We start from the raw sequence: 18,727 nt of genomic DNA, 5'->3' as shown, positions 1-18,727 counted from the left end.
CTGGGATTTAAACTGATCTCTGTTTAATGAAGTTTTGTTTCGACACAGTGTTTGGATCTTGAGTTTATGAAGCATCTTTTATAAACCTGAGTTTGATTAATCGTCGTCATTTGGCCTTTAAATGGAAATAGAAAAGTAGAAACACAAAGGGAGTTTTTATGCCCTGGTAATTAAAATTAACACTATTTTATTGTTTTAATTGATTACATCATCTATTAGTTTTAAAGTACAATAAACTAGTACAAATGAGTTTAGAACATGGGGAGAGAGACACATCACTGAAATTAAATCAGGCATCTGAGAGGAAAAACAGCCACAAATCAGAAAAAGGTGATATTGTATGTGGAAATTGAAATTAAAACTGAACACAATGATTTGTAAATAATCTTTATATGGATAGATTCCAAAACCTGCAAAATAACCCTGTATTTATTCCATATTTTAAATATTATTTTTTGAAGGGGTCTGAATACAGTGAGTGCATTTTTTTGAACAGAAAATGGTTCAAGACACAAAATTGTTAAAAATGTTCTTACACACAGTAGGGTGTGTTTCCACCAGCAGCAGGACAGAAAGACGCAGTAGTTTGAGGAAGTTTTATTTCTGAAGAAACAGATTTTGCCAAAGAAAAAACAGAATGAGACATTCTAAACTTTCATATCAGTGTAATAAATCTCATAATCGTGCCTACATTTGAAATAGTCTGAATTTTTTCTAGAAACATCTTATATTCTGCATTAAGACATTTATGTAACTTTATTTTCTTATTAATCTATAAAACAGATGCACTCTGAAAATAATAATTCATTAGTGCCACAGTTTCTGCACACAAAAGTGTCTTTGTATTTCAGGGAGAAATTCAATCTGACACCTCAGTTATAATTTTACTCAACGTTTCATTTTTTCATCGGATCACAAAACCTCACAGATGAGACAAAACCCCACATCTCGACCCCAGCGTATAGAGGCTGAGTGAATGTGGTGTGGACTCTGTGGAGGAGCCTCATCGTGTCAGAGACGCTGTAGAAGGACAGAGTTCCTGCACTGTGATCCACATACACTCCTATTCTGGAGGATGATGGACCTCGGAGATCAGTCTGAATGTCGTTGTGTCGGAAACAGACAGAGGAAGAAGAACACCACAGACTCCAGGACTGACTGTTGTATCCAAACGCACACTCATTACCCCGTCCTTTCCTGCTGATCTCTTTATATGAGACTGATATGTACACAACACCCCTCCACTCCACCTCCCAGTAACAGCGTCCACACACACTCTCCTTACACAACACCTGAGGCCAGGAGTCAAATCTCTCTGGATGATCAGAGTATCTCTGTTCTGTCTCACTGTGTGTCACCGCTCTGTTCTTCTCAGACAGAATGAGTTCAGGATTTACTGTGTTTGGATCCAGAGTCAGATAACAGAAATCTAAAACAATAAAATATCCACAGGTTAGATGTTAATCACAGGACTTATGAGAAGTGTGTGTGAGACACCTGTCTGTCATGAGGCTCCGAAGCGCGAATGGAGTAGAAGGGGGCGTGGCAGACGAAACCATGTGACCGATGACGAAAGAAGCCTCGGCTCGATATAAAATCTGGAGGGCTCCGAACCCATTCCCCTCTGTTTTAACAGTATTTACTGGTCACATTTTAGACACAAAAAATTCAATTAGCAAAATTGAGACCAATAAATACTGTTAAAACATGTGAGAATGAAGCTTTTTCTTTTTAAGCCCACGCACTGTTCAGCAAATGGGGTAACTTTTAATGTGGTAAACAAATGCAACTTTAATCAGAATTATGAATGATGTATGCATTGGAAAATAAAATAATTCACGCCTATGCAAGATGAGTTTTGTTAACTGCTTGTGGAGTGTGGGTTCAGTCCAGTCGTCATCTCACTGAAGCATTTGGCCAGATGGTGCATGCGGCATCCATACTGTCAGACGCTGTATTTCTTATTACATTTGTTTACCACGTTAAAAGTTACCCCATTTGCTAAACACTGTGTCGTCTTAAAAAGAAAAAGCATCAAAATAGAATCGTTTGTGTCTAAAATGACAGTGAATTATGTGATGAATAAATACTGTTAAGACATGACTGTGAGAATGAAGTGAAAATGGCAAATAACATGAGAAAATAATCCTGTTTCAACAGCTGTCCTAAATAGATAGGAAGTATTGTACAGCCTTTTGTATTATTATTATTATTATTATTATCATCATCTCTCATGGGGCGGCATGGTGGTGTAGTGATTAGCGCTGTCGCCTCACAGTAAGAAGATCCGGGTTCGAGCCCCGTAGCTGGCGAGGGCCTTTCTGTGCGGAGTTTGCATGTTCTCCCCGTGTCCGCGTGGGTTTCCTCCGGGTGCTCCGGTTTCCTCCACAGTCCAAAGACATGCAGGTTAGGTTAACTGGTGACTCTAAATTGACCGTCGGTGTGAATGTGAGTGTGAATGGTTGTCTGTGTCTATGTGTCAGCCCTGTGATGACCTGGCAACTTGTCCAGGGTGTACCCCGCCTTTCGCCCGTAGTCAGCTGGGATAGGCTGCAGCTCGCCTGCGACCCTGTAGAACAGGATAAAGCGGCTAGAGATAATGAGATGAGATGAGACGACGGTTTAACACACAAACCAAATCCACACGATGTGAGTGGTAAGATGGCATCCAGATGGCTTCACTCGTCTCTACAGAGGGGAATGGGTTCGGAGCCCTCCAGGTTTTATATAGAGCTCAGTGGTTGTGATTCACGAAAAGATTCATGACTCGGAGTCTCATTCAACAGAGTTCACTAGCGACACCTACTGTTCAGAGAAATGTACAGCATGTTTTAATTCCTACATCACAACAGTGTTCTGACACTTTACATTATTATTCACACAGTTTTCCATTTTAAAATAACTTATAAACATTAGTTTTTTATATACCTTTGTTATTCAGTACTCTTATTTTCTCTCTCTCACACACACACACACACACACACACAGTCTCTGTATGAATTTATGCTCAGTATAATTGTGTCTGCACAGGAAAAGGTTTAGATAAACATGAAGAGGTTAACGTGTGTGCGTGTTGGATTCAGAGTCCTTCTGTAGCCGGAGTAACATTTCAGAGAACCTTTATTGATTTTTATTGAGGAACAGGATTTCTCCTCACTGTGTTTGGATCGAGGCGGTTCCTTTAATGACCTTCTGAATAAGTGTTGTACTTTTGTTTATCATGTCTGGAATTCTGAGATTGATCGTGTCATCGCCATAATTCTCAGCAGTAACGATGTCAGCTCAGGAGCTTTATAAAATCCCAGCTTAAAATGTAGATATAGTACCATGTCTATAAAATCAACCTTCAAGCTTAGATTTGTGACTTCTGAAGACCATTCAAGTTTAAAAGATGGTGCTGATGTGTTAATAAACTGTGGCGAGGAATGTAGATCAGTTTTCCAAGTCCAGTGCATTTGTTGTTAAATATGAAGCCCTTTTTTATTACATAAAAATAAGATTAAGCTCCAACTTGACGCATCGAGGATAATGTACATTTAATCCACGCATGTCACGACAGTCGAGGTGAAAGAAAGAAAAAAAAATCAAATGTTTATGCATTAATAACCAAGTTAATGAACAAAAACTTGCTTTTGGTGGTCCGACTTCACCCACTGCACCTCATCCCCTTTAGATTCTGCAGTTGCTGCCCCCCATCGTGAAAAACAGGCCCTGGGGTCGCTTCACATTCCTGATGGAACCACTCCAAACAGCTTTCACATTCAGCCATTTTTATCTTTTCCTCCCTTTTCCCTCAGCATTCTGTACACACAAAATACTTCAATCTTTAGTGTTGTATCGTGGTGTCTTTTTCTGTTTTGACCTTAACTTTGTCAGTATAATTGTGCATGAATGAAGCTGATGTTGTTCCTGCTTAGAATTATTACAAGATTAATTATGATGATTAGAATTATCACCAAACCTAAATGATTTCAATCCTGACGTGAATACTCGTCATATTAATTCTAGGTACTATTCCCCACACGAATTTCATTCTTCTCAAGAACTTCGTAATTATTCCCCACCCAAACGAAGGTTAGAGAAGGATATAGAAACAGGTTCTGGCGATCTATCCGTCCGTCTGGTCACATTTTCGTTTCCAGGCCATATCTTTAAAACTACTGAAGATATCTTCATGAAAATGTGTATATATATCAAGCAACATGTGAACTGGGGCCTTTTTCCTATTTTCGATTTTTGGAAAAAAAAAGGATTTTTCAAATTTTTACATAGTAATAGATTTTGACTTTGAGCAATGTTTGTTTCTGGAGCATATATCCAAAACTATTCATGATACAGATCTGAAACTTGGTATACATGTTAACAAGGTGATGTAGATGTGCCTTTTCATACAAAGAAATTTGAGAAATTTTCATTTATGTTTCCATGGAAACAATTTCAGACTTAGTATCTAGGGTAGGTTTGGTTTTCAGAGCAGAACTTGAAAACTATGAGTGGTTTGGTCTTGAAAGTTGGTATATGTGTTAATGAAGTAATGTACTGGTAGATGTGCCTTTTGGTACTAAGAAATGTGAAATTTTAATTTTTAGCTCACCTGGACCAAAGGTCCGGTGGGTTTATGCCAATGGCTGCTGAGGTCAGTGTAAAGAGGTACGGTTGGTTTCCTGCAGCAGAACTTGAAAAACGTGACAATATCTTGAAACTTGGTATATAGTTGGTATATAGTGCGGGGGATACAGATGACTATCTTCTTGTTTATCTGACAAGTTGCTCTCTTTCCTTCACTATATTATCAGGAGCCTCTCAGCTAAATTTGATGAATTTCAAGACATACTCAGTATTTTAGATCATCTATTGAAGATCCTTTGACTTTCAGAAACCTGGCATTCAACTCAAAGATAGTTTTGTCAATTTTTACTTACATTTCCCAACACTCTAAATTGGACTCTTCATAAATTCCTGAAGTTATAATCTAAGAGATGACCTTAATACTTCTGATCAAGATGAATCAGTTTGTGTTGAGCTCCATAATGAAGGCAGTAAGAACATAGTTTGTGGTGTGAGATACAGACACCGAAACAGTTCTTTTCAGCCATTTCTGGATAAGCTTTCAGTAATAATTGATAAAATCCATGAGGTGTCAAAGCTTTGTATTTTTGTGGGCAACCTAAACTTAAATCTGATGAATTCAGACACTCGGATACCTACAGGTGAATTTATCAATACTTTATCTTCCTATTCGTTTCAGCCATGTTTATTGACGGTATATATTTTAATTCACTTAAATATCCTGTGCAGGGTCACAGGCAAGCTGGAGCCTATCCCAGCTGACCCTGCACAGGATAAGCGGTTAAGGATAATGGATGGTTGGATGACTTGAATATGCTACATATAATGAGAATATTTTATAATGACCTAACTAACCATTTTCCCAACTTTTTGTCTATTGACTCAATTCACCCTCCCCATTGAATAAGCAAGTTTAGAGAAGAGAGTTCCTATGCCAGGTGGCACAGTGGTGTAATGGTTAGCACTGTCACCTCACAGCAAGAAGGTTCTGGTTTCAAGCCCAATGGCCAATGGGGGCCTTTCTGTGTGGAGTTTGCATGTTCTCCCTGTGTCTGTGTGGGTTTCCTTCACCATCCAAAGACACGCAGGTTAAGCTAATTGTTGGTTCTAAATTGACTGTAGGTGTGAATGTGAGTGTGAATGGTTGTTTGTCTCTATGTGTCAGCCCTGCGATGACCTGGTGATTTGTCCAGGGTATACCCTGCCTCTGACCCATAGTCAGCTGGGATAGGCTCCAGCTTGCCTGCGACCCTGCACAGGATAAGCAGTTATGGATAATGGATGGATTTCATATGGTTCAATGAAGATGCATTCATTTATGATTTTCAACAAATTGACTGCTCTAGCCAGTCCAATGGTGAGCCTGATATTCATAACATTCTCCAGCTTTCTTGAAAACTCTGATGAAATTATTACCGGTCATGTTCCTCTGAAAAACCATGTCAAGGAAGGAAATCAAACTCAAATCTGAACCTTGGATTTCCCTTCAGTCTTAGAACAATGAATTATAAAATCAAATTGTATAGAAAAATCGATCAAGACAAGAAATCAGTGCCTGTATGCTCAGTACAAAGTGTAGAGAAATAAGCTAAACCATTTGACTCCTATAGGTAAAAGGATCTAGCAAATGAGTTCAATGTTTACTTTGCAAACATTGGTAAAAGTATCAGCCAAGCAATACCAAAGGTCAACAAAATATTTTCAGATTTTCTTGTTTCTCAGACAAGCCACAGCTTTCTTCTTAGTCCTACATGGACACAAGAAATTGGACTCCAAATAATTATCAACTAGCTGGGAAGGCATTGGAAACAGCCTCTGAAACTTTCGATCTCAGGGTGCTTGTTTCTAATAAGCTCACGTGGGCTACCCATATTAAGGAACTTTTTGCTAAGGGAAACAAAGTGTTAGGTCTTGTGAAGCGCGTTTGTGGGCGTGATATTTACGATCCATCAGCTAGGCAGTTACTGTATATGACTTTAGTTAGGCCAATATTAGAATCTGCATCGCCTTTGTGGTCCCCTTATACAGTCAAACATCGAAAGCTGTTGGAAAACATCCAGCATCGCACCGCAAAGTTTATTCTAAACTATCCGGCCGCAGAGTTAACATACAATGACAGGCTGTGTAAGCTAAATTTACTCCCTCTAGAATTCCGTAGGGAGATATATGACTTAGTCCTCCTATTCAAATTCAAGGTTGGGATAACAACAGCAAATTTTGACAACTTTTTGCCACCTGCAACCAGCCATTATAGAACTCGTAACTATGATTTTAACAACTTCTGTCCTCTTACGTCACATAAGCAAGATTATTTCACTAACTCGTATTTTCCTCGAACTATAAAATTATGGAACAGTCTCCCCAGTTATATAAAGCAGTCTACATCAGTTCCTTAGCTCAAAACTCTACTTCGTAACCATTATAATTCAAGATTGCGCTCATACCGGGCACCATGACGTATATTTATTTAACTTGGATATTTTTGTTACTTAGTCAATTGACAATTATTTTTTATATATATTGTTTTTCTTGTTTTTAATCGTCTAAATATGTTTTGTATCTTGTTAAGGGGTTGAATGTTAATTGGGGCTTTGCCCTGTATTCTTCTGCCACTTTTGTTATTTTTGTATTTATTGTGGCAAACCTCAATAAAAAAAAAAAATTCAAGACATTTTCCCCGGCTCAAGTCTGGAAAGGCTTGTGGCCCCTTTAGTATTTCTGTAGCCCTGTTCAAGATATTAAATTCAATCTCAAAGCCTGTGGAGATCCTATATCACTTCTCCTTTACTTCTGGTACTGTTCCTGATTCTTTTAAACTTGCTCGTGTCAGACCCGTGTTTAAAGCAGGAGCTCAACTGTTAACTTCTAATCATAGACCAATTTCTCTTTTGTCAATTTTTATCAAAAGTACACTACTCACAATAAGTTAGGGATATTTGGAAAAGGAGCACCCAAAATTATTTTCTTCCATTTGCAAATATTTGAGACCTTGATATTTAAAAAAAATATATTATTTAAATAATATATTTTTTTTAAATATCAAGGTCTCAAATATTTGCAAATAGAAGAAAATAATTTTGGGTGCTCCTTTTCCAAATATCCCTAACTTATTGTGAGTAGTATATTACAAAACCTCATGTAAAATAGGCTGAATACAAATCGAGAGAAGTTTGATTTAAAATATTCTGGTCAGTTTGGTTTCCGTGACAACAGATCTACAGAACATGCACTTTTACCAAATCACTGATAAAATCCAAGGAGCAATTGAAGATGGCAAATTTTCCTGTGGTATCATTCTTTGTCCGAGGAAAGCCGTTGATGCCATAGATCATGATATTTTGTAAGAAAAATTATATTCTTATGGCATCCATGCGATTGTACATGATTGGTTTGCCTCATATCTATCAAACAGACCTCAGTTTGTTTCAATCGGTAATATTTCATCCAGCTCTTTACCAATTTCATGTGGAGTACCACAGGATTCGCTTCGTGGCCCCCTTCTATTTCTCTTATACATAAATGATTTTATGAACTGTTCCATCTCATCTCATCTCATTATCGCTATCCACTTTATCCTGTTCTACAGGGTCGCAGGCAAGCTGGAGCCTATCCCAGCTGACTACGGGCGAAAGGCGGGGTACACCCTGGACAAGTCGCCAGGTCATCACAGGGCTGACACATAGACACAGACAACCATTCACACTCACACCTACGGTCAATTTAGAGTCACCAGTTAACTTAACCTGCATGTCTTTGGACTGTGGGGGAAACCGGACCACCCGGAGGAAACCCACATGGACAGAACATGCAAACTATGCGCAGAAAGGCCCTCGCCGGCCACGGGGCTCGAACCTGGACCTTCTTGCTGTGAGGCGACAGCGCTAACCACTACACCACTGTGCTGCCCGGGATTAATAAAGTAATTCTGATATCATCGCGTGGCTTTGTGCAAATAAATTCTCTCTGAATGTCGACAAAACAAATTTTGTTCTTTTTTAATCCACCCCAAAAGAACTTGAGCAGAACCATTTCCTGAAAATTAATTATAAGCCGATTAAACAGAAGAACCACAACAGGTATTTTGGAGTAGTTTTCGACTCTCACCTCATCAGGAGGAAACACATCCACCAGTAGAGCAAGAAAATCTCCAGAGGCTTTGGAATTATTGCTGAGCTCCATCACTATGTTTCTCAAAGTATTCTAACTCAGCTGTACTACTCTCTTATTTATTCTTTAATATATGGTGTTACAGTTTGGGGTAATACTTATGAGGCTACCCTTCGACCGATAACTGTACTCCAGAAGAAAGCTGTCAGAATTATTAATTTAGCTTCTTTTAATGAACACACACCTCCTATTTTTAAAAAGCTGGAGATGATGAAATTCTCTGATTTTATAGATTACGTAAACAGTATTTTTACATTTAAATTTCATTCTAGTTTATTTGGTGCCTGCCTTTGATAACTTTTTGACACTTTTAGCATCAAGGCACAAGTATAAAACTTGACTGGCTTCGAGATCTTCATTTTGTGTTCCTTCAGCCAGAACTAACGATGGCAAGTTTAATATTCGCTTCAAAGCTGCTGCTCTCTGGAACAGTATTGATGAATCTTTCCAGAGTCTTAGCTTCAGCAATTTCAAGCGTTCTATCAAAAGTACGATTATCGCTTCAGATCAGCATTCCTTTCTCTTTTCCTCACACTGTCATTTCATTCTTTCCCTCTTTTGTTTTATTGTATTTGTTGAAATATTGTATTTTATCATTGTGCCTCTGTGCGACTAGCTTTCTTCTTTATAACAGTAATCCATTATTTTTTTCTGCCTAGTGAGATTAGATTACTAGTTATTTCTAGGCAGCATTTTATCCTTCGTATGTATTAGATTTCTGTGTGTGTAACTTGATTTCTGTGTGTGATATAAATAAACTATTATTGATACACATTGTGTGTGTTGTAGGTCGAAACAAAGAAAGACCATCATGTGGGCGGTCCTCCTCTGAGTTGAAGAGTGTGTGTGTGTTAGTGTTACACCTACACTGCAGAAAATCTTCTCTGCTCTTTGGTTTTGAGGGTAAAATCATGTGAACTGCAGCTGTAGACACACAGAGACAAAATGGAGACTGAAAAATGACACAAAAACAGTTTAAAGCATGAAAATGAAAAATTAGATTCCTCACTGCTCTCAGTCAGACACGATTTAGAGACCGGCCAAAATGTCATCACACTGTGCAGCATTTGAATGTAAGAATCATGAGAAGCAAAAAACTTTTCCCAGCTGAATCTCTGACAATGTGTGTGTTTTTACTTTCTGATGGATTTTATGGAGGAATTAAGGCCTCGGTTCTGATCTAATGTTCATCATATTTGTTATGTGTAAAGTTCAATAAGATTAGTTTGTGGATTTGTGATTAAGGTCCTGTTTATCTGGGAAATTTATTTGTAATTTCTGAGGCTAATACTAATGCTTTGTGATTTGATGCGGTTTTGTTCCTGCTTACGTTTTATTTCTGTCATATGAATTTTATGGCTCTTTACTGTGATACAGAACAAATGTTTGTTTGTTTACCTTGTGGATGGATTTTGTTGAATTCCTTCTCACAGATTTCCTCGACTCGTTTTTTCAGATTTGAGAGAGATTTCCTCACTCCATCAAATGAGAGATGTTGATTGACAGTGAAGCTGGGTGAGTCGTCACATCCAGGAGAAACACAGAGAGACGGGAAACTCTACAGAGAGGAAACACAGAATAGAGAAGGAGAAAAGTGTAGGAGAGGAACGAATGAATCTCAGACTGAATCAGACCAAAGACACACTTGGGATCTCAGACAGGAACATTTATTGTTGCTGTAATGAGCTTTTAGGAGGAAACTTTGTGAGGAACAGCGCCCTCTGTAGATCAGACAGTGAGTGTTACCTGGAGGAAGTGGATGTGATCGTGTGTGTGTGAAAGCTGCTCCAGCTCAGTGACTCTCCTCTGAAGATCGGCAATCTCCTGCTCCAGTTGCTTCAGGAGTCGTTCAGCTTGACTCAGTTCAGCTTTCTCCTGAGCTCTGATCAGCTCCGTCACCTCCGAGCGCCTTTTCTCCATGGAGCTGATCATCTCAGTAAAGATCCTCTCACTGTCATTGACTGCTGACTGATAATGCATCTGTTAGTACACACACACACACACACACACACACACACACACACAAAATGGAGGTCTAATGGGATACTCTAAAAATAAACTCTCTCGAGATATTTGAGTTGTTTTTGTTAAACCCCGGGTTTTCATTCCTTGTTTTTTTTTAGTTCACTATTTTAAGGAGGTACACAGAAATGACTCCTTCAAGACAACACCTTACTGGATAGAACGAACCTCACCACGGACCAGATTTGCACCCTGCTTGACCTCTGCCTGACTACCACTTATTTCCAGTTTAATGAAAGTTTCTACAGACAGAAGCATGGATGCGCCATGGGCTCACTGGTGTCCCCTATTGTGGCCAATCTTTACATGGAGGAAGTGAAACATAAAGGTTTGACCACTTTTTCAGGAGTTGCTCTCAGCCACTGGTTCAGATATGTGGATGACACCTGGGTTAAAATGAAAACCCATGAGGTGGAAGCCTTCTCTAAGCAGATCAATGCAGTGGATATCAACATCAATTTCACTCGGGAGGACGTCAGTGGGAATAAACTAGCCTTCTTGGATTGTGATGTACACATTAGACAAGACAGAAGCCTTAGCATCAAGGTCTACCGGAAACCCATACACCCAGACCAGTACCTACTCTTCGACTCTCACCACCCACTGGAACACAAATTGGGGGTCATTAGGACCTTGCAACACAGGGCTCAGAACATCCCTACAACAGTAGAGGAAAAAGAGAAGGAGCAGAATCCCATCAAGAAAGCACTTCAGAACTGCGGGTATCCCAACTGGTCTTTCTTCAAGAGCAGAAAAAGGAACATAACGGACAAGGAGGATAACAGGAACAAACGCAAGAACATTGTCATTCCCTACATTTCTGGTCTATCTGAGAAACTCAGGAGGATCTTCTACAAACACAACATTCCGGTACATTTCAGACCCAGTAACACCCTGAAGCAGAAACTGGTCCACCCTAAGGACAGAATAGCCAGACACAAACAGGACAACGTAGTGTACGCAATTCAGTGCAGTGAGGAATGCACGGACTCATATATTGGGGGAACAAAACAACCGCTTCACAGGCGCATGGCTCAACACAGGAGAGGCAGTTCCTCAGGCCAGGACTCTGCTGTCTACCTTAATCTTAACAAAGGACACTCGTTTCAGGATTGCAACGTACGCATTTTAGCCAGAGAGGATTGTTGGTATGAGCGAGGAGTTAAAGAAGCCATTTTTGTTAACCTGGAACGGCCATCACTGAACAGAGGTGGGGGTCTAAGACATCATTTATCAGCCACCAACAATGCAGTCCTTGGCACACTTCCCAGACAACTGAATGCACACCAAAACCCAGCTGTTTTCAGTGACTCACAGGAGGACAGAGAGAAGCAACAATCCACTGATCACCCTAACGGGCTATCCATTGATCACCCTAACGACTCTCGAGGCCGTCCACACCCAGCCCCCAGTGACCCACACCAACAGGATGACTCAACGACACCTTAGATGAGCTTTTCATCCATGAGAGGATAAATACCTGATACTCCCTAAAATATCCTGTCCATACTAGGGATTTTGTACCAATACGATACTACTTTCGTACCGCAACACCTGTCCACACTAGCAACTATACCGGTACTGTAGCGGTATAACTGTATCGGTACGAAACCCACAAATGTATGGGTTTCGTACCGGTACAGTATCAGTACTGTAGCGCTTCGCTGTAGTGTGGACAGATGAAGTGGCTCTGTATCAATACAAATATAATGCGCATGCGCAATGAACCATTCCTACTTCTTCCGGGTTATTCATACAATACGCACGCGCTTTCCAGCTGTAAAATGGCTCAAAACAACCGTGGAGCTACATAGAGCAAAGATGAAGTTATGTGTTTGTTGGAGCTTTGGGGAGACGAGCGATGCCAGGAACAGTTGAGGGGTACACGTCGAAATATCGATGTGTACAGACAACTGTCGAGTGATCGCCGCCGCTTCATGGGTGAAGATGCGGCCGGTCGCACTCCGGAGCAGTGCTGATCGAAAATAAAAGTCTTGATACGCGATTATCACAAAGCAAAGAATCACAACAATCGGTCTGGGGCTGGATGTAGTAAGTTTCCATATGATGATATAATGGATCGGGTTTTACAAGATAGGCCCTTGACATCACCGGCATTCTCTCTAGATACAAGCGATACGGGTGATTCCACTGCCAGTTCGCAGAACGAGGGAAGTGCTCCCACTGTGAGTCAGCCGACCGAGGAGGGTGATGAGGACGATGGTGTTGATGCTGCATCAAATGATACATGTAAGCGGATACATAACATTACATTATATATTTATAGTTTTAACTATACTCTCTCTCTCTCTCTCTCTCTCTCTCTATATATATATATATATATATATATATATATTTATATATATATATATATATATATATATATATATATATATATATATATATTTTTTTTTTTAAATCTTAGGACTCATTGATTTGCTCTGGGACTCATTACTTTTAGCCTGAGTGAGTCCTGGGACTCATTCAATTCATTTTCTAAAAACATCTCTCTCTCTCTCTCATATATATATATCCTTCTCACCCCCGGTGGGGGGGTGGTATCCATGTCATCCTCAAGCTCGGGTCCTCTACCAGAGGCCTGGGAGTTTGAGGGTTCTGCGCAGTATCTTCGATGTTCCTAGGACTGCGCTCTTCTGGACTGAGGCTTCAGATGTTGTTCCTGGGATTTGCTGGAGCCACTCTCCCAGTTTGGGGGTTACTGCCCCAAGTACCCCCACTACCACGGGGACCACACAACCCTTGACCTTCCACATCCGTTCCAGCTGCTCTTTCAACCCTTGATACTTCAAGTTTCTCATGTTCCTTTTTCCTGATGTTGGCGTCAGCTGGGATCGCCACATCTATCACCACCACCCTCTTCTGCTCTTTGTCCACCACCACTATGTCCGGTTGGTTAGCCAGGATCTGTTTGTCAGTCTGGAAGCTGAAGTCCCACAGAACCTTGGCCCTGTTGTTCTCAGCCACCTTCTGTGGTATGGCCCATTGGGACTTGGGTACTTCTATTCCATACTGGTTGCAGATGTTCCTGTATACTATCCCAGCCACTTGGTTGTGCCTCCCCATGTACGCTGATCCAGCTAGCATCTTACACCCTGCTACTATGTGCTGGACTGTTTCAGGGGCTTCTTTGCACAGTCTGCATCTTGTGTCTGATCTACTCTGGTAGATCCTGGCCTCTATGGCTCTTGTGCTTATGGCCTGTTCTTGTGCTGCCATGATTAGTGCCTCTGTGCTGTCAGTCCTGCATTATCCAGCCACTGGTAGGATTTCTTGATATCAGCCACTTCCTCTATCTGACGGTGGTACAAGCCATGTAGGGGTTTGTCTCTCCAGGTTGTCTGTTCCTCCTCCTCCTCTGCACTCTCATCAGGGTTCTGCTGCCTGAGACATTCACTTAGCAGTTCATCCTTCGGGGCCATCTTTCTGATGTATTCTCGGATTTTCAATGTTTCATCCTGGACCGTGGTCTTGACGCTCACTAGCCCTCGGCCTCCCTCTTTCCGCTTAGTGTATAGTCTCAGGGTGCTGGACTTGGGGTGGAACCCTCCATGCATGGTGAGGAGCTTTCTAGTCTTGATATCTGTGGCTTCTATCTCCTCCTTTGGCCAGTTTATGATACCAGCGGGATATCTGATGACTGGTAGTGCGTACATGTTGATGGCTCAGACCTTGTTCTTACCATTCAGCTGACTTTTCAGGACCTGCCTTACTCTCTGGAGGTATTTGGCTGTGGTTGACTTCCTTGTGGCCTCTTCATGGTTTCCATTAGCCTGTGGGATGCCAAGGTACTTGTAGCGGTCTTGGATATCACCTATGTTGCCCTCTGGTAGGTCAATCCCCTCAGTCCGGCTCATCTTGCCTCTCTTTGAGACCATCCAGCCACACTTGTCCAATCCGAATGACATCCCTATGTCATCGCTGTAGATCCGGGTGGTGTGGATCAGCGAGTCTATTTCTCGCTCGTTCCTGGCATACAGCTCGATGTCATCCATGTAGAGCAGGTGGCTGATTGTTGCCCCACTATGGAATCGGTACCCGTAGCTGCTCTTCATGATGATCTGACTGAGGGGGTTCAGGCCTATGCAGAACAGCAGTGGTGATAGCGCATCTCCTTGGTATATGCCGCACTTGATGTTGACTTGGGCAATGGGTTTTGAGTTGGCCTCTAGGGTTGTCTTCCACATTTCCATTGAGTTCTGGATGAAGGTCCTTAGGTTCCTGTTGCTCTTATACAGTTCCAGACATTCCAGTATCCATGTGTGTGGCATTGAGTCGTAGGCTTTCTTGTAGTCAATCCAGGCAGTGCACAGGTTGGTCTGTCTCTTCTTACAGTCTCGGGCGACTGTTCTATCGACCAGTAGCTGGTGCTTGGCTCCTCTGGTGTTACTGCCAATTCCTTTCTGTGCCTCGCTCATGTATTGAGCCACATTACTCAATTTTGCCGCAATTATGCCTGACAGGGCCTTCCATGTTGTGCAGAGACAGGTAATTGGCCGGTAGTTGGATGGGATGGGTCCCTTCTGGGGATCCTTCATGATTAGGACTGTCCTGCCTTGGGTTAGCCATTCTGGGTGGGTCCCATCCCTCAGCAGCTGGTTCATCTGTACTGCAGTTAGCTTCTTCAGCCAGTACGTATGGATCATATCAGGGCCTGGTGCTGTCCAGCTCTTCATCTTTGACACTCTTTCTTGGACGTCTGCCATTGAGATGGTTACTGGTTCTTGTTCTGGGAGGTTGCTGTGGTCAGCTCTTAGGTCCACTAACCATTGGGCATCGGTGTTGTGTGATGCCTTTCTTTCCCATATGTCTTTCCAGTATTTTTCCACCTCAGCTCTTGGTGGGTCTGACTGGTTGTTGTTCCCCTGCCACTGAGAGTACACCTTGTTTATTCTCCTGGCCTCTCCCTCCTTGGTGTATCTCTTCAACCGGGTGGCCAGAGCTGTTAGTCACTGTTTGGCAGTTTCGAGTGCCTCTGGTATGGAGAGTGAGTTGTACTTCCTGGGTGCCCCTTTATTCACCATGTTCCCTTTCTGTAGTTCAGCTAGCTGGCTAACTTCTCTCCGTGCTGCCTTTATCTTGGCCTCTAATCGTCTCTTCCATGGTGGATACTGTTTGTTATGTCCCGAGCCCACCTTGTGTCCAAGCATCTCCATGATTACTGTTGCTGTACTGTGTATCAGCTTGTTGGTCTCAGTGATGGTTCTTGTGGAGATTGTCTTCAGAGCAGCATTCACATCTCCCCGCTGACCTGTCTTCCTGGCTCCCCCTTGCCGTAGCATCGTTGTTGTATTTCATTAATCTCTAGTTGTGATAGTAGATTTTGATTATGGATGTTGGAACACTGGACAGCTGTTTCTTTGTTAGCCTTGATTGTGGGTTTCGAAGTATCCAATGGTCCCACATTCGCTGCATGTATCCCCTGTAGAATAGTAGCATTCTAGCAAATCTGTATTTTCTGTCCTCGTCCATCGATGTCTTGTTCCACTTTCTCATCAGTTTGCCCAACTGACGCAGACCTTGTTGACCCGGGTGACGTCTGAGCCGGTATGACTATCAGTTATGTCTTCACTCATTCCTGAGGTAGGCTGATACATCATGAGGGGTCTTGCCTAAGGACCCTTACTGGATTTTTGCCCCGACTGGGATTCGAACCCCGATCTCCCGCGTCGTTGTCAGTGAGCATTACCACTGTACTATCCAGTACACACACACACACACACACACACACACAGAGGGGTAAAAAGTAATTCTCGGTGAGAGGGGAGCACAAGAAGAATGATATGAGTATTATACTGAACCAGCTTTCAGAAATGGAGGAGAGGAGCACAAAAGCTCTCATTGATTTGCATGAGAAACAAACGAAGATGGAGCTCGAGGCCAGGGAAAGACATAGGGCAATTGAACAGGCATTTCTCATGCAAATGATGCAAATGTTCACCAACTTATGTAACCCCTACCAAGATAGAAGTAACCAGCAGGGACCTTCCTCTAATGGCCCTTTTCCACTACCCTTTTTCAGCTCACTTCAGCTCGCTTCAGCTCACTTCAGCCCGACACGGCTCGCGTTTCGACTACCAAAAAACAGCACGACTCAGCTCGCTTCAGCCCTGCTTGGTCCCTAAAACTCGCACGGTTTTGGAGTGGGGCTGAAGCGAGCCAAACCGTGCCGAGTGAGGCTGGGGGCGTGAGCAGACACTCCCCTGTGCACTGATTGGTGAGGAGGAGTGTCCTCACATGCCCACACACGCCCAGCGAGCGCGCTGGGATCTGTAAACACTGCAAACCCGGAAGAAGAATAATTACGAATTACGAGAATTTCTGAAGCCTTATGCGCCTCGCCTCATCTATACGCTCTTGCCAGTATCTGTTGGCGTTGTCGGTGACAACAAGCCACAGCACCAAGACCAGCAACACTAACGACTCCATGTCCTCCATGTTTATTGTTTACTATTCGGGTCGTGAGACTACCGCTTAAAAGATCACTGAATCAGTGACATACAGAGCATCATGGACAAGTTCGCGGAGCGCAAGGGTCGTCGTATGCCCTTCAAATAATGCGCGCAGTAGGCTATTGATGTTTTATTATGAGCCATGTACAGTATGTCGCCTAATGTTTTTTTGTTTCTGAGTTACATGTTCGTTTGAAGGACTTAATGTACAAAATAACATAGTTGCACCCCGTAGTGTTGAAATTGGTAAACACAGTGCATTCAGTGAGGTTTGCACCGCCCTCCTTTTATTTCTGACTCTTCCTGTCACCGTTGCAACCTCTGAGCGCTCATTCGTATGCCCTTCAAATAATGTGCGCAGTATAGGCTATTGATGTTTTATTATGAGCCATGTACAGTATCCTAATGTTTTTTGTTTCTGAGTTACATGTTCGTTTGAAGGACTTGATGTACTAAATAACATAGTTGCACCCAGTAGTGTTGAAATTGGTAAACACCGCAGTTGCGGACATTTTGTAGCCTAAAATGATGTTATGATAAGCTTTAATAAAGGGCCCGGTCATTTGCCCCGCCCCCGGCCCGGCTCTGACTTGTTCCACCACTGTCACTGATGTCACTGTTTGCGCTGCTTAACGACATCACGTGACGTCCACCCACTTTCGCTAACTCCACCCAATGTGTCCACCCACTTCCAGCCAGCATGGTTCAGCGCGGTTGTAGTCGAAATGCAACTCCAACAGCCCCGCTCAGCTCGACTCAGCTCGACTCAGCACGGCACGGCTCAGCCGCGTTTGTAGTGGAAAAGCGGCATTTGAATCATATGCAGCCTCCAGCTCCATCCACATCACGGCAACCATCAACTCCATCCACGACATGGCAACAACCTACCACTCCATCCATGTCATGGCAACAACCTACCACTCCATCCACGTCATGGCAACCATCAACTTCGTCCACGTCATGGCAACAACCTGCCACCCCGTCCACGTCATGGCAACAACCTGCCACACCGTCCACGTCATGACAACAGCAAACACCATCCACATCCAGATTTTCATACCATGAAACAAGTATGATTCTGAATGATGAATCAGCCAATTATGATTCTCAGTGATATCTTACCTGTTGAATTTTGAGAAATTAAGTCAAAAAGACAGAAAATTTCGTTTGTGCCAAATTATTTTATTCTGATTTTGACTAAGACTGATTTGACTTCATTGATTGTGGGTTGACTCTCATTAAAACAGGACAGGTGTTACAACTTATGCAACATACATGTACATGCATGCATTTTCACTGATAAAACGTAAAAGGCTCATTAAATAATCAGATGAACTGAGAATCACATTCTGAAGCAAATTAAATAAATCTTATCCCGGTAACTTAAATACACAATACAAGTTACATGCATTAATCTAAATGCAGGTAAACAACGTGTTGTTTTTGTTGTTTTGTATCCAAATGAGAGTCGGAGCTTACCCGTCTGCATTCTCACTTCT

At 42.1% G+C, this 18,727-nt stretch overlaps 1 protein-coding gene across 1 annotated transcript in view; it reads right to left on the bottom strand.

Annotated features, from left to right (window-relative positions):
• Positions 1-877: 877 nt before the first annotated feature.
• Positions 878-18,727, bottom strand: part of LOC132864396 (tripartite motif-containing protein 16-like) — a 42,220-nt gene continuing 24,370 nt past the window's right edge. The window contains exons 3-6 of the mRNA XM_060897819.1: positions 10,483-10,716; positions 10,135-10,294; positions 9,604-9,660; positions 878-1,429 (exon numbers count right to left, since the gene is read on the bottom strand). Of these exons, the coding sequence (XP_060753802.1) occupies positions 897-1,429; positions 9,604-9,660; positions 10,135-10,294; positions 10,483-10,716 (984 nt within the window). The 3' untranslated portion in view covers positions 878-896. The remainder of the gene's footprint in view (positions 1,430-9,603; positions 9,661-10,134; positions 10,295-10,482; positions 10,717-18,727) is intronic.

The sequence above is a fragment of the Neoarius graeffei genome, chromosome 17 (assembly GCF_027579695.1).
Source record: "Neoarius graeffei isolate fNeoGra1 chromosome 17, fNeoGra1.pri, whole genome shotgun sequence".
Classification (NCBI taxonomy): domain Eukaryota; kingdom Metazoa; phylum Chordata; class Actinopteri; order Siluriformes; family Ariidae; genus Neoarius; species Neoarius graeffei.
The sequence above is the reverse complement of the archived record's forward strand: the minus strand, read 5'-3'. Positions and strand labels throughout refer to the sequence as shown.